A 15,833-nucleotide genomic window follows, 5' to 3' on the forward strand; every position below is an offset into this window, starting at 1 on the left:
AGGTGTGAGGTATGGCAGCCAGGACAGCCCTGTGACAGGGATGTAGGGAGAACCTGGTGGCCACGGCTGATATGTTAAATAGGCACATCGCCCATTTGTCCACTCTTTGAAACTGACAGGACTCTCCTGTAGCCTCACTGACCCCTGTGTTATGCTAAGATATGCCAGACGTGCCCACCAGTGGGCTGAGTCTGCTCTGCTGCCCACCTGCAAGGTCGTCCCAGAAGTCTTGACAGGTTTACCTTCTTCCAGGCTCTGGTTCATGGTCGAGTTCTCCTGAAGCTCTCTGCTACCATCACAGAAGGTTGGCAGCCTCCTGGAGGCTGGTGTCTGTGTCCTCACATTCCCCGTGAGTGAAGGCAGCTTGTCTACCTAGGGCAGTATTTCCTCCTGCTTAGCTCACAGCTGGGTCCTTGCCATTGTCCCAGTGTATATATAGTACAACTTAAGAAACATTTGGAGCCTGGTGCGGTGACACACGCCTGTAATCCCTGCACTCTGGAGGCAGAAGCAAGAGGATCTCTGAGTTTGAGGCCAGCCTGGTCCATAAAGTGAGTCCAGGACAGCCAAGGCTAAACTGAAAAACCCTGTCTTGAAAAAACAAAATCTGAACAACAACACCAAAAAGACAGAAATATTTGAATGAGAGGTATTTTTATCCCTAATATACCATGGAGTAATTGAAGGTCGAAGAGGCCAAGTGGTTGTCCAGGGTCACCATCCTTAGAATTACTGGGATAGGGCTGAGCCCCTGCCATGCCCTTAATTGATCTGTGTGTTGTCTTTTCTTGCTAAGTAAGGAAAACAAGTGCCACACAGAGTGGCTGTGAGAATGAAGTGAATAATACTCAGGAAAGCACTTTGCAAACCCCAGCTGCTAGGAAATGTTACCTACCAAAGTTATTGAGAACCCTGGCACTTCATGCCAGTTCTGCTCCGAGACCCCAGGTTCTGTTGTGTTGTTGGATTTCTTTTTAGGTGTGACTGATCCTGGTGTTGTCAGATTCGTGTTTCCTTGATTCTTCTGCCTTCACTGTGAGGTGTGCTTCTGTCTGTAGTCTGGTTCCCTACACCAAACACACACACACACACACACACACACACATACACACACACACACACACACGTGTCTGTGCTTGGCAGACCTCTGGCCTGTCAGCATAGTTGTCATTGTTCTTCCCGGGGAAGCACTTGTGTTAGCAGCAGGCGCTCAGCATGGGTCAGGTTTCCATCTCTCTCAGTCTCTCTAGTTGCCTGCCTATCCCTTGCCCCTGCTTTGTGGTAGAGTGCAGCAAAGTGATCACAGTAGGAGAAAAAGAACTATCTTCTCTGGAGTTTGAAAAGTGAGGCCTACATGGCCTACAGGCCGGCTATCTGCCCTGTGCCTGGATACTGGACTCTCCATGTGTTGAGTGCTCAGATATAATTGCCACAGTCCTCAGCAACTTGACATGGACCCCAGGCCAGGTCAAGCTGTGCTTGGTGATCCTGTCTTCAGCTCTTGGCTGCCTTCATCCTTATTGACCCTTGGCAAGTGTGGTGATGGGCAGTGAAAGCTACAGTGACCAAGAGGGTCTTTGGAGCTCTTAGCCCTCATACTCATTCTGACAAGGTGCAGCCCAGCTCTTTACGTTGCACAGCTGTGCAGCCCAGGCACCAACGTGAAAAGCTAGAGTTCTCAATGAATTAAGCGACATTTCTTTAGCAAATAAAGTTTGCAGAAAGCTTTCTAGCACATTATTTCAGTCGTCAGGACAAGCCTGACTTGAGGTGGACTCGGTCAGTAGCAGGTCAGACAGCCTGCAGGGCTCACACTCCTCCTGTGGCTTCAAGATTTGAAAGCTGATGATCAGGAAAGGTGGTCCACAGTCTTGCGCAGATGATGTCTGGCCATTTGGGAGCAGATGGATGGGGAAGCACCTGAGCCATGCCAGCTAGGCTGAAAACCCAGCTGTGCCTCTCCCTTGGGACTGGGGCCCGCAGCTCCTATAGCCTGTTTCTCTGACTTCATGGTATCCTTCATGTTGGTAGAGTGCTAGTGGTGGGTGTGTGTCTGGGAAACAGTAGCTACTGTTCTTAGTTGCAGGTGATTTGGTGGCCCCTTGGAATAACAGAGAGGGTTGGCTGCTTTGAATCAGATCTGAGTTCAAATCCTCAGTCAGTTATTCACTCATTAACTGTTTCATACACGTTTATTGTGGGTTTTTGCTGGAGTTGACTTTGTGCTTGTTCCCTCATAGTCTTTGAACTTGGAAAATTCATTGTACTTATCTGAATGTCTTTTCGCATCTAAAACGGTAAAAATGGCAATCCTCTGGGACTGTGGGAAGTATGAAACAAGTGCTTGTAAGTGGTGCCCAGTTCGTCGCTGCCGCTCTTCCCGTTCTCACGGCTTGCTGAAGGACTGCTTCAGTCGCCTTTGATCCTCCATCCAGCACATGTCTGCCACACTCAGTGCCACCAGGTAACACTTGCAGTCCTTGAGAAGCCAGGGGTGAGCGACAGAGGTCTAGCCAGTTGGCCATCGGCCACCAGCTAGTGCTGTGGTAAAGGCATAAACCAAGTCCTGAGGGGTCACAGACCAGAAGCCATTGTTTCTGCCTGAAGAGTGTTGGGAAGGTCAGTAAGAGTTGGCCAGGGTGGGAGGGGCTGTAGCAGCTGACAGTGCCTGGAAGAGGGTGCTCAAGGGGAAGTGTAGGTGCTCCAGCGTGCCATCGGTCAGGCTCATGCTGCTAGGAGGCAGTGTGGGAGAGCCAGTGGCACTTAGCTGTGAAAGGCATGGGGTCTTGTCACTGTTGTGGTCGGAGTGTGTTTGCTGACACTTCCAGGCGAGGAGAGCCTGGGGCTTCTTATAGCATTCAAGTACAGCAGTATTTGTGGCAAGTGTTCTGCAAGCTACTGAGGAAATTAAAATGTTTCTAGGAGCCAAATTAAGACAGGAAAGAGGTGAAGTTAACTTTGTCTAAGCCTGGGTATCCAAAACATTATCATTTTGATCTGTAATCAGTATATAAACCTTTTAGTAAGGTATTACTTATGTTCCTCATTTTGGCACTTACCTATTAACATGTGATCTATATTAAACAGCACAGCTTGTTTTGGAGATCAGCCACATTTAAAGTTTTATAAGTTATGAATATGTGTCCATGTGGGTATGGCAGGTGAGCACAGGTGTCTTGGAGACCAGAAGAGGGCATCGTATTCCCCGGAGAAGGAGTTGCGCAAGCTGCCTATGTGTACTGTAAACAGCTCACGCTTAGCTATCTCGCTAACCCTCCAGTCCCTTGTCAGCATTTTAAGTGCTCAGCCTTCAGTATTAGGCAGAGCAGGGTTAGCAGGTCTGGGATGGAAGGAGGTGTCAGTAGTGTTTGTTCTCCAAGAGTCTGCCCTTGATCGCAGGAACCAGCCTTTGAACACATCTGCCCAGCAGCTGATTTCTTACTAAGGGAAAGAGAAAGTGTTGAGGATCCTGTCTCCCGTGGTTACCAGGGAAATTAAAAAAACAAAAACAAAGCGGTATATGTGTTCACAATATCCAGCCTCATTACAAGGACATGCCTCTCTGGGAAGTAAGCTTCCTTGTGCTCCTCATGGGGCTCTGCTTTGGCCCATTGTGTACACTGTGCCTGCTACAGGTGGTAGGTTGGCTCTGGTGTTTCAGGAACTTAACCAAGCAGCCTTCCTACCTGCTTTACAGAGAAAAGTCAGGTCATGAAAAATTTAGTGCCTTGCCCGGGGTCTTGTAACTGTACGTGCAGAGCCGAGGCTCAGTCCTGCTCTCAGTCACGCCCTTATCTCCAGCTGTTTCCCTACTAGGATTCATTGCCATATACATCATGGTCTCTGAAGTGGGGGGAAAAGCGGTTGTTTTAGAACATACATGTGTGCGTGCATCAATGTGTGGGAGACTGTAAAGTTATCACCAGAGGAAAACGATACCCACAGCAGCTCCTCATCTCCCCCATACCCCCACGCCTCCCTCCAGTCTCCTCCCACTGGCTACTTGGAAGATTCCAGAGTTGCCAGTTGCCATGGGCTTCCATTGGTGGGGGTGGGACATAGCCTGGGAAGTCCCATTAGAATCAAGTAGAACTCAGTGTTTGTGATGTTTCTGTTTCCTCCGTGAGGGGGCCCTAGAGGCTGTAGTGACCAAGTGGTGGCGTCAGCTTCCATCTTACGGGGTATCTCAGGTATGTAGCTCATGATGTCCAAACTGGAAAGAAAGTCTATCAAAGAATGTAGCAGTGCATATGTGTGGGGAACCCTGTTGCGAAAGCAGTTAGAATTAAGAGTGTAGGTTGTGGACAGGCCTGAGCTGCTGCTGGGGGAAGCCTGTTGAAATGGCGAGCTTAGCCTCTTTTTTTCCTCTTTGCAAGGGACTGGTGAACCCATCAGATGTGACCCCAAAGAGGGCAGAAAGGTGTGTGGGGTGTGCCCAGAGGGTAGTGGCATCGTAGGCTTTTATAGTCAGACCTTATGGTTTGGCAGTGGGCTGTGCTACTCCCTCCTTGGATAAGCTGGGCTCTGGGGGAATATTTAAATCAGGGATCTATTCCATGTTCAGTGCAGAGAACATCAGCCAGCTCAAGGTGAAAGAGGCACATCACCACAGAAACAGACACCGTAGCCTCACGACACAGGCCTTGGTAGAGCTGGTTGCTCCCAGGGTTGAAGGCTGTCCTCTGTTCCTGGTTCCCACCATGTCCTGGTCCTTGCTTGTTGTCACATAGGCTAGCACTTGGGGTCCCCAATGTACTCAGAGAACAATGCCAACCATGATGGCCACTTTTGCCTGCTCTTTTTCTTTTAGTAAAATATTTCAAGCATCTCTTTCCTTTGACCTGCTTCCTAACTGTGCAGCTAAATTCTCCAGTTTACTTCAAAAACAAAACAAACAAAAAAGCCAGAAGCCTTTGTTTCTTTCTAGTGCAGTCTTAAGTCACTTGTGTCCCCTCCAGACAGGCAGAACCCTCCCTCCTATGTCTTCTTCGGTCTGAACCCCATCCTGCCATGTCTCTTCCTGACAGAAGCACATTTCCTGTGTCTCCTCCAGTACAGACCCACTCCTCCTGTGTCTCCTCCAGTGTAAACCCATTCCTCCCGTGTAGACCTCGTACTCTTACGTTCCCATGGCAGAGCCATACTCCTGTTTCCTTCCATCACCTTCTTCCCTCTGTTCTCCTCTCCCCTTTGCAACTATGTTCTCACTTCTGCTCCTTCCCATACCCATCATTAGAAACAGGATTCTCTTTCATTCTGCTAGTAACCCTTCTAGGATAAAATCAGAAAACCCCTTTTGGCCACACAGTTTCCTAGCAGAGCGTCAAGCCAGCTGTCTGTACTTTGCTTTTCAAAATATCTTTATTTATAGTTTGGGGGAATGTGAAGGTGTTCGTGCCAACGTGGAAATCAGCTGTGCCTTGAGTATGTTTAGCCATGTTTTTTTTTTTTATGGCAAAATTCTGCCAAGGAAGGGAGCAGCATGCTCAGTTACATTCCAAAACATGCTCTAACCGGCTGAGTAAGAGAAGCTTTGGAACATCAGCAGCCCCATGCTGTTGTTGCGCACACCCTGTCTCATCCCCGTTGCAGTCCTCCACAGCAGCCACGGTACAGTCACTAGTGGATGCAGCCTATGTTTGTCTCGTCTTCTCAGCAGTGACCTTTCCTTTCCTGAGCCCCATGATGACCATTCTCTTCAGTTTCTTTTCTTCTTCTTCTTGTCTACTGACCCACAGCTTCAAGGCTGCAGGTGTGTAAGCAGGGTTGAGTCCCAGGTCCTCTTCTCTGCCTGCCTTGATGTGCTGACCTCCCCTAGGCCCGCTGAAGATCTACGGGCAGACTCAGGTCCAGAGTCTCAGGTATTTCCTGGGTGTTTCCATGGCAACGCCCAGTAGACAGCCTTATACATGGCAGGTGTGAACAGAGCTTTAATATCCTCCCTGGGATCTTCTCTGCCCAGTACCAGGCCTTCTGCGTCTCAGTTCTGACATGATTGTGTCACTAGCCAGCTGGGGGCCCACCCAGTGTCTCCAGAATGTAGAGTCCTCTTCATTGTCCCTGCCCAGGTCCTCACTGGCCACATCTGATCTGCCAGTAAGGCCTAGCTATTGGACTTCTGGCAAGTAACTCCAACTTCATCACATTGACTACCCCATGTCCAAGACCCCACCACCCACTAGACCATTCCTCTTTCCTCCTTTGCTGCCTTTGGAATGAAGCCCCCTGCCTCACTAAGACTCTGGGAAGATCTGGCTCTGTATCCCCAGTTTCCCATACCCCTCTTTACTCTAGTTTTGCTGCAATGACTCAGCCCCTCCTGGTTCATGGTTCGCTTTTGCCCTTGCCATGTGCTCTTTCCCAGCTTTTGTCTTAGTTAGTCCTTTTACACACAGGGTTTCCCCTTCAGGTATGACCTCAGAGTTGTTCTCTGCCCACACTACAGTTTAAGGTGCAAGAATTTGGACTGTGTTTGTCTTATGAATTTTTACCATGCTAGTGCCATCCTGAGATCTCAAGGCTTTTGTTTCTCAGCCTCAGGGAACTTGTCCATATGTCTTAAAAATGCCAAGAGTTGGTCACTGTGGATGCTGGTGCCTTTGATTGTTAGCTGCACATTCATGGGAGGTACCAGCAGCAGCCAAAGGAGCAAGACCAGAAGTCAGGCACTGTACTGTTAGCTAGAGTGGATGCTTAATGCAGGGACTCATGGCCAACTTGAAGGAATGCTGCAAGAGGCATTGGTGGGGTTGGGCTGTCCAGCAGCCTTACAGTGAAATGGCCAGCAGTCAGGGTGCTGGTAGCTGCTTGTTCAGGAAGAGGATGGACTAGGTGCTGTCCCTCACTTAGTCACAAGCCACTGGGGACTGTTTACAGACTGGGTGACTGCCAACGGATATTTTTTCTCTATAGCCCGTGGTGTTCTTCTCTCTCAATAGTAGGAAAACTAAAGCATGTTACAGGATGGTGGGTTTCTGTTCTAATTGCTCTGGCCTGAGTTTCAGAGCCTCGCTTTGCCCTCATGCACAGCGGTTGTGAATCTCAGACATGCCCCATGGGTCCTCCCTGGTTCTCGTTGTTCTGATGATGGTTTTGGGGCCTGGAGAAATAATCCGACAACTGCACCTATGAGCTTTGAACGGGGTATCTCCAAGTCCCTTGGAGGATTTGGAAAGGGGAGCCTGTAGTGGCGGGACTTCTTGTACTGTGAGGCCTTCCTTCAAAGCAGCAGTGCTGTGTGGTCCCCACTACAGAATCCTCTGGTAATGGATGCCCTACGCAGTTAATCCGAGAAGAGAAAGGGCTTATTTTGACTCACAGTTTGAAGGTGTGTCAGTTAGACCTCCATTAGTGGGTGCAGCACATCATGGTAGGAGCCTGTGATAGTAATACTGGTCACTTCCTGATGGACAGCAAAACCAGAGAGGGAGGGAGAGTGGGGCACGCCTGTCAGTGACCTAGGCCCTGCCTCTTAAAGGTTCCGGCACCTCTGGACAGCACCATAGGCTGGATACTAGGCTTGTCACAGCTGGGCCACCAGGGAAGAATCTAGTGGCTGTTGTTAGGAGCTGCCATATATGGAGGTGTTGAAAAGCAAAGGGCAAACTTCATTACTTGGCTGGGGCTGGTATTACACACTCTTAATGCAGTAATGCTAGTCACCTCACTCAGTAAGAAGCTGCCTGATTGGATGAAGCACGCTTTCAGGTTTCCTATGGAAACAGGAGCAGTAAGAGATTAGGATCCCTTGCAAAGAAAAAGAACGTTATCAAGACCTGACTCAGAACAGCCTCTGCCACCAACAGTCACTCAGGTGTGAATGTCTGCTTACTCATGAAGATGGTAACAGGCCCCCACAACCCCAGACATCACGGAGTGCATGGTCTCTGCCATAAAGCCCTGTCAGAGGGCATAGCTCTTCCTAACCTCATATGGCCATCCTCTTGATTAGTACATCGTGCCCAGGATCTAATGTTGTTAGATCCTTCCCTGTGTCTGGAAGGTGCTCTGTGTGCTGTGAGTAGAGGGTGTCCTGTGGATGTACTGGAGCTGAGCATGGGTTGGGTGGTGTGGAGTTGGTCCTAGTAGTCAGCATTGTATCTGCTTCTAGCATGGCTGTAGTCCTGCCATGTGGAGATGACATAGTGGTACTATGCTGTCAGGGAAGATGCAGACTGTAGTGCCTGCGTGTTGGAAACTGGATCGGAAGAAGGGTTGTGGCACCATGGCCTCCCTTATGCTGCCCATTTTCTGAGCTGGTGCTTCTTACTTCTTGAGGAATCAACGAGGTGCTGAAAGTTCTGGGTAAAGTTCCCAATTTGCATCAGCCAAAGTATGTTTCTGTTGCCTAAAACTTTAAGAAACAGAGTTCTGTAGAGAGGTTGTGCTGTAGTTAATTGAGAGTGTTAATCTTGTTCCAGATACCTGAGTATCTCCATGAGTTTCAGAATTTAAGGGGTGGTGAGACCCTGGGCTCATTTAGTCTCCCTTCACTGTGGATCTGGCCAGACTCCACTCTTCTGCAGCATAGCCTGCACCCAGCACTGTGGTCCCTGGACAGAACCAGCCCCTCCCCCGTCTAGCCTCAGCTCTGGAGGATGCCTCGCACTAGCAGTGCTCAGGAGGGTTTGGATGGAGCTGTCTTGTCATGACCTCTGCTCTTTCTTTGCCCCTGACTTACATGTTGTAAATAGGCATACCATGTTTCCTTGAACTAACTACTCTTGTGTGTGTGTGTGTATGTATGTATGTATGTATTGGTGTGTTGTATATGTGGTGCATGCATGTGAGTGCCCATGAAGGTATTTTGGGGATGTGACACTATTCCTGACATTATCTGTTTCATCTCAGATAGGGAGCCGATGACACACAAAAGTGTTGATACCATCAAAGTCCAACTTAGTGATCTATTAAGTTCAGGGTACTTACAGGATCAGGAATGACACAAAGGCAGCTGCTTCACCGAAATCCCACTCCAGCACAGGCTGGTGCTGCACAAGCACCACAACCCCAGAGCATTCTGCTCAACTTGCAGGCAGATCTACAGAGTTGACTATCTCTAGGTAATTCAGCTCATCTGGTCTGGGTCTCCTTAGAAGTCCTTACTACTTACATAACCTTGGGGAGGGGACAGCCTTGTGCATCTGCTCAGAATCAGGGACCTCCTGACAAAGTCTTGATGAATCTCCCCTTAGAACTTCCCAAGTCTTAAGGCACTTTCTTCAGGATGGAAAGTTTGCTACATAAAAGGAGGCCACAGCAGGATGTAGGGTGTCTTTATCTATTGCTGTCTCTTACTGACTTGAGGCAGTATCTCTCACCAAAGCAGGGGCTCACTGTTTTGACTAGGCTGCTGGCCTCTCTTCCCTGGTGCTAGGGTTATAGACATGTGCAGCCATGCCTAGCCTAATATGTGGGTATGGGGTGGTGGACTTCAGACTCGGGACAAGCAGCTGAACTGCCTTTTGAACCAGCAGACCTGACCTCCAGTTTCTCCCAGCATCCCTCAGTACCTACGTGCTGCTGCAGGGTGTGGCTGGCATATCCCGCCCTCTACCCTGAACTTTCCAGCCCAGGTGTGGGGCTTCCGGTCCCCCAGAGGCTCTTCACTATATAATTCAGATATTTTGGTTCCCCCCTCTCTCTTCTCTCTCTGCATAGGCACTTTTCTGTTTCCCATGGCATGGCGACTTCTCTGGCTCCCTTCTTTGGGACCAGTAAACCCACTGAGAGCTGGTCCCAGTAAACCTGCCTTTATATACTTTAACTTGTCTTGAATTAGCTCCTTCTGGGGAATGATATGAACACAAGTCCTCACATAGGGAGTGTTATCACCGAGCCATCTCCCCAGCCCTGAGATTTCCTTTACTTCCTTTGTTCTGTTCCTTCCTGATCACAGTTGTTCTCCTTGCAGAGGTCTCCTGCCTGGACAGAGGATTGTGACCAGCCCTTCCTCCAAGCCCTCTCTGGACGTCTTTTCCCAGCATCCTCTAACAAAGATGCGTCAGCTCAAAGGGAAGCCAAAGAAGGAGACATCCAAGGACAAGAAGGAGCGGAAGCAGGCCATGCAGGAGGCCCGGCAGCAGATCACCACAGTGGTGCTGCCTACCCTGGCTGTGGTGGTGCTCCTGATCGTGGTGTTTGTATACGTGGCCACGCGCCCCACAGTCACCGAGTGAGAGCACCCCCACTCCAGCTTTCCTCCACAGGGATGTCCACGATGCTGAGCTCCGAGCAGGAGTGCCCTGTCTTTTCTGCTCTTTGACTTGATTAAGATTTCTCTACTTTTTTGGGGGAGGGAATAGGGAACATTTTATCAGTGAATGTGCCATATACCTGATGGTCCACTTCATGTGCCTTTCAGACTTCAGAGCTGTGTGTGTGTGTGGTTGTGAGTGAGTGAGTGTGTGTGTGTTTCTTTTTCTCCTGAACGCAACGCGATGCATAGCTGCACCTGGGGAGAGGAGGACTCTCTGGGTGAGGCTGTTGGAATCAGTGCCACCCTCCCTCCCATATTCAAAAACATGCTTTCCTGTTCCCATTCACAACTTTCTACGGCGACAGCATTTCTTCTCTGTGCTTGACGGGATTTGAAATATGTTGACTCAAAGTGAAATATTTATTTTTTGAATAAAGGAGATAATAGTCTTAAACTGGTGTTAATTTTGTTTTTGTGTCCCTTGCCTAGGCTTCGTCTTTGTCTTTCTCCATTTGCACCTACCCCAGGCTGTTTCCACCTCCCCTCTCTCTTGCTGCTATTCTATACTTGCAGGAAAATGATGTATTTGACTGAATCATTGTAAGGCCGAGAAGGAAGTCCGGAGAGGGATAAAGTGAGTCCTAAGTGAACGTTCTTATTGGAGTATGACCACACATGCTCCCTTGCTGGTTAGCCTTTTCTCTGGATGCCAACTTGCAAATGGCAACACATCCTAGTCCTAGTGGTAAAAGGTCAGGCCAGCTTTTATTCTTAGTTGATGGATGCTTGCTTTTGGCATTCTGACTGAGTTTTAAATGCAAATTGGCCAGGCCTCATTTTGTTTCATCAGTGGGCTTCCCGATTCCTGGTGCCTGATGAAGCCGCCTCCTTGGAAGTCAGTCTCCTGGTAATTGTTCCGTGGGTGTCTCTTGACTCTGTCGCTGCTGATTACAGAAGGTTTACAAGGTGAGAAGGGCTTTCAAGTGTGGTGGTTGCATGACTTGCTGACAGCACAGACTGTTACAGAGAGAGAGAGAGCGCCTTGGAGAGAGCCTTTCCGGGAGAGAGATGAAAGGTTGCTGTGATGTCTGCAGATGCTGACTTGGGTGAGCAGGTTGGTGCCACCTCACACCCCTGAGGTGTCAGTAACCCTGTATAGAGATTTAGTAAAAAATTTGTGAAGTGTACGGGGTTGACAAAGAGTTCTCGAGTGTGGGGAACTTAGGGTTCTGTTTGAGCCTGTTCTAGACAGGTGCAGCCTCTTTCTGGGAACTTTAGTTCCTAGAGGTGACAAAGAAAACAGGTGTTACCTGGATCTGTATCCTGAGTAATTTAGCCATTGTCTCTGTCAAAAGAATTTGCACAGAACCCACAGCATACTGAAGAGTGTGGAAAAGGCTTACTACCAAAGGGGCTCTTTCTAGAGGGGATGGTGGGTAGTGGCCAAGGACCATTGTACTAAACTTCATGTTTAGGTAGGCTTTAATAAAGGGTATTTAATTAAGGCGTCTTTGTTCTTCACCAGAAAGAGCTTCTTGCTCAATAGTAACTATGAACTTCAGGGTAGTTCAATTTGTCATGTCTCCATTCTGGCTCAGACATCTGATTCAGATCACTTTTTTTTTTTTTTTTTTTCTGGCCAGCAATCACTGCCCGGAAGTTTCAGCTCCCAATTTTACAAGCTTCAGGTTCTGAGGAGGAGTCCATGCTAATGAGCTTCAAACTGCTGCTGTCTACTACCTAGCAAAGGAAGCTAATGTGGTGGGACCAGCTCTTGAGGCCATAGTCCCCATGATAAGTGTGGATTTCAGTGATTCTCTCAGACCTGCACTGCCAAGTTGTGTTTGAACAGGCCTCACCTGGTAAGAGGGACTGTGCAGCATCTTAAATGCTGTTAGGAGATGGCTTCAGTGTCAATGAACATACAAGATGTCTAGGTGACAGCCAGGGAAAGAAGATCCTTGCCCAGGAGACACCAAGAGAGATGGCTGCCCTGTGGGTTCCTTACATAAACATTTGGGGGTTCTTTGACATAGAGATTACATAGAGACCTAGCTAAAGGTATGAGTTTGGGGCAACAAAGATATTTGTGGATCCCACTTCTTTGGCTTTTGAGCTGAAGCAGGCTTAGGCTCCCCAACCTGAGCTCTGGGGCTCCACATCTGTTAACATGGTACTCTCTTACCATGGAGATGGTAAGAGGGTAAGTTGAAATAGAAAACCAGCATAGCATCCTGTCCAGTAGTCAGTGCCCAATTCTGCCCTTGTCAGTGTGTGCAGAACCTCAAAGAACACACATGTCCTGCTCCCCGGGCTTTTCTGAGAGTCTTCGATCCCAGGGTGTGCACACAATGAAGCCACATGCTTTTCAGTCTTGCTTGCCTTTCCGTTTTCCTTGGCTCCGTGGCAGGATACACAGACGTGAGCTGGATCTCCAGAGTCGGTGACTAGCCATGCTCAGTGAAGGTGGGCTGGGAGTGGACTTTGGAAGTTAACAGAACCTGGTGAGCCACCCCTGTGGCCGGCGTGGAATGTTGCTTCACTGCGGGTCTGCTTGCTGGAAGCTTCCCAGTTCTCAGGGTGAATTGTGCTCTCTTGTGTGGGTGCGCTTGGCCATGGGTTGAAGCACTGGCTTCTAAATTACCCCATTACTCAGTGGCTTCACGAAGAAATGGACTGATTTATTAGGAGTGTCAGAGACTCATGCTGATGTTTCTGCTGTGGGATATGGGACTCCTGGTGCTCAGTCCTCATAGCCGAACATGTTCCAGAAAAGAAGTCAGGTTGGAAATAGGAATAGACAGTACAGTGGTAGATGTAAATGTTGTCATTTGTGGGTTTTGTTTTGTTTTTGTTTTTGTTTTATTAAATCAGTGCTACTCTGTGTGTTTGTTTACCCATAAACTTTCCGTGAGCCTTCAGTGCAGTTGCTGGGGTATGAAACTGTGATGAACTTAGACCTAGTCTTCTCTCAGTGTGGCACTGAGCAGGTGCCTGCGTGGGTATGCCTGGCTATAGATTCTCATTGAACCTCTGGCACCCCAGAGAACCTCACATGAGTAAAAGGTCACACAGAGCCCAGAGGACCTGGAGCCCTGAGATAGCTTTCAGAGGGCCGGCATGGCCTGGCCACCTACGCTACCTACTCCATGCCGTGTGGCTGCTGTGGTTACTTACGAGCCTGCACCAGAGAGAGAGGATCAGTGTGCTGAGTTCTCAGGCTCCCTCCTCTAATTCCTCCCTGGCTAGTTCCAGGAGTGATAGGCAAGCACCCCTCTCTGCTTCCTGCAGCAGCCAGGCTCATCTGTGAACTGGAGATGCTGACACTTGCCTTGGGTCATTGGCAAAATTAAAACAGATGGCTTCCCCACCCCACAGAGGATCAGAGACCATCATTTACTTGCTAGGGGACAGAAAGAAGGAAGTGTCTTGGTCATGTCCACCGTCACGTGTGTCAGCATCCTCTGCAGCCATTTCTTGATGCTACCACACGTGCCAAGTCTCCTGATTCTTACCAGGAATATGGCTTCTCTCTGCAGGGGCCATGCTGATTCTGTGTTCTGTGTATTTGTCACTGTGCAAACATTAGACATGAGATATAGTATCTTCAGATTAAAGAAATATGTGAGAGCTACTTTCTAAGCCTTCCTGAATGTCTGCAGTAAGAATGGAGATGTGCAAGGCTTGTAGGTGACTGCCCCTGTCCTCGTGTTTCTGATATTAGGAAGAGCAAGTGTGCTGGTCTGGCTTGCCACTCCTCCTCTGCTGGGCCTTGCTTTCTTCCGATGAGTCTTTTGTGTAGTATCTTGCCTTTCACAGTAAATTTCTTTGACATTAGTACGCATCAGGTGCTGGTCTGCATTATTTATCTGCCTGCCAGTTCTTTGGAAAAGAACAGCCTTTTCAGAAAAGCTGTTAATCCCTTCAGCTGCTAAGTCAGAAGCACTGTGGTTCCCAGAGAGTACCTGAATGCTTGCTGGGAATGGTAAGACTGGCTCAGCCTCTCAGCTTCCCTTGTCGTTTTCTTCTCCACTGTTTCATAAAAGTTGTCTGTGTTTGAACTCCCCCAGCAAGAGGATTTTTCCCCTCCAACTTTTGAATATTCCTTTTTCAGTATTGGTCACCTGGCTATTTCACAAGGCCTGTTAAGTTTCTGGGATCAGACATGGCTCTCAAGTTACCAGCTGGTTCAGAATGGAATAAATCAAGAAAACCCACGATGAAACTCTTCTGAAAACTCCCCCATTTTGAAACACTTTTGCTCCCAACCTTGTTACTGGCTGCTTGAAAGCCCAGCCAGCCCATTTCAGTCTCTGCACTTGGAAGTGACGGACCTTAAGATGCCCACCCCACACAATCCTCCCCAGATTGGAGTCCAAAGACATAGTTACATCTACAAAGGTATACATAAAGCAGGAGTGTACAACAACTGAGGAGGTGGGGAAAGATAAGGCAGGAAGGAACAAATGGCAATGAAAGAAGCTGTGTGTTACAAGGAGCAAAAAGCATGATGTGATGGTGGATGGGTAGGGTGATAACCTGGCTTGTACAGGAAGGAAATGACTGCTGAGGGCAGTGCAGGAAGATATGTTCATTTTTTTATCTTATTTCTTTATGATTCACATTTCAGTAATAAGATTAGTAAGTTTGCCCTCTAGATAAATAGATATAACAAAGCAATATGTTCCCCTCACAGGAAATGTACATTCTTAAGAACACACCTGGAAACATTAATAAAATTGCCTTAATTTCCAAATTGGCTGAAAAATACAAATCTACGGGTTCAAAAAATTTCAACAGACGCTAAGTTAGATAAACACAGGAAATCATTGTTACCTTGATCAGTTCACTGGAAACTAAGAATAAATTGTGGTGGGTGTGGAAAACAGATGGGCATGAAGCAAGAGCTTCCTGACTCTGTTCTGAATGAGCTCCTTAGTCTCAGGTGCTCACAGTACAGTAGCCTTGTGTAGGCTACTCTTCTTGCCATTGGCTACCTGCCAATAAGACAGTACAGTTCCCTCTTTTTTTAAGATTTATTTATTTATTTATTTATTATTTACACAGCATTCTGCCTGCATGTGTGCCTGGATGCCAGAAGAGGGCATCAGATCTCACTATAGATGTGGTTGCTGGGACTTGAACCCAGGTCTTCTGGAAGAACAGCCAGTGCTCTTAACCTCTGAGTCATTGCTCCAGTCCCAGTTCCCATTTGTATGTGGTATGCATTCTGGTGAGTGACAGCTAACATATATGACAGTTACACAGAAGCCTTTATGAATGTGGGACAGACAATTGGAGACTATTTTCTTATGAACATTTTATAGAGAAACTAAGATACTGATGTTCAAACATTTAAGAGAAGTAGAAAAAAAATACAGCAAAAGAATTTGCACTGGGATTTAGAATCACCTGTTCCATGATCATGTTTCTGAGATTATGGCCTTTGCAAAGCTGGCACAAATTGGAAGTGGGAAGACAAAGTGAGGGCCTAAGAAGCTTTTCATTTACTCTTTCTTTCATTAGGATTTTACATTATTTAAAGCTTACAGTACGTAATTAATGGTCATTACCGAGAGGCAAATAAAAATGTAAATAGCTAATTAGGGTATATAGGAAGCAAGGGTACTGTTTG

At 47.9% G+C, this 15,833-nt stretch overlaps 1 protein-coding gene across 6 annotated transcripts in view; it reads left to right on the forward strand.

Annotated features, from left to right (window-relative positions):
• The window catches only part of Smco4 (single-pass membrane protein with coiled-coil domains 4), a 53,215-nt gene extending 42,563 nt beyond the window's left edge, over positions 1 to 10,652 (forward strand). For all 6 annotated transcript variants that reach the window (XM_021635156.2, XM_060369680.1, XM_021635157.2 and 3 more), the window contains exon 3: positions 9,914 to 10,652. In XM_021635156.2, the coding sequence (XP_021490831.1) occupies positions 9,999 to 10,178 (180 nt within the window). In that variant the 5' untranslated portion in view covers positions 9,914 to 9,998 and the 3' untranslated portion in view covers positions 10,179 to 10,652. The remainder of the gene's footprint in view (positions 1 to 9,913) is intronic.
• Positions 10,653 to 15,833: the final 5,181 nt, after the last annotated feature.

The sequence above is a fragment of the Meriones unguiculatus genome, chromosome 1 (genome assembly GCF_030254825.1).
Source record: "Meriones unguiculatus strain TT.TT164.6M chromosome 1, Bangor_MerUng_6.1, whole genome shotgun sequence".
Taxonomy (NCBI): domain Eukaryota; kingdom Metazoa; phylum Chordata; class Mammalia; order Rodentia; family Muridae; genus Meriones; species Meriones unguiculatus.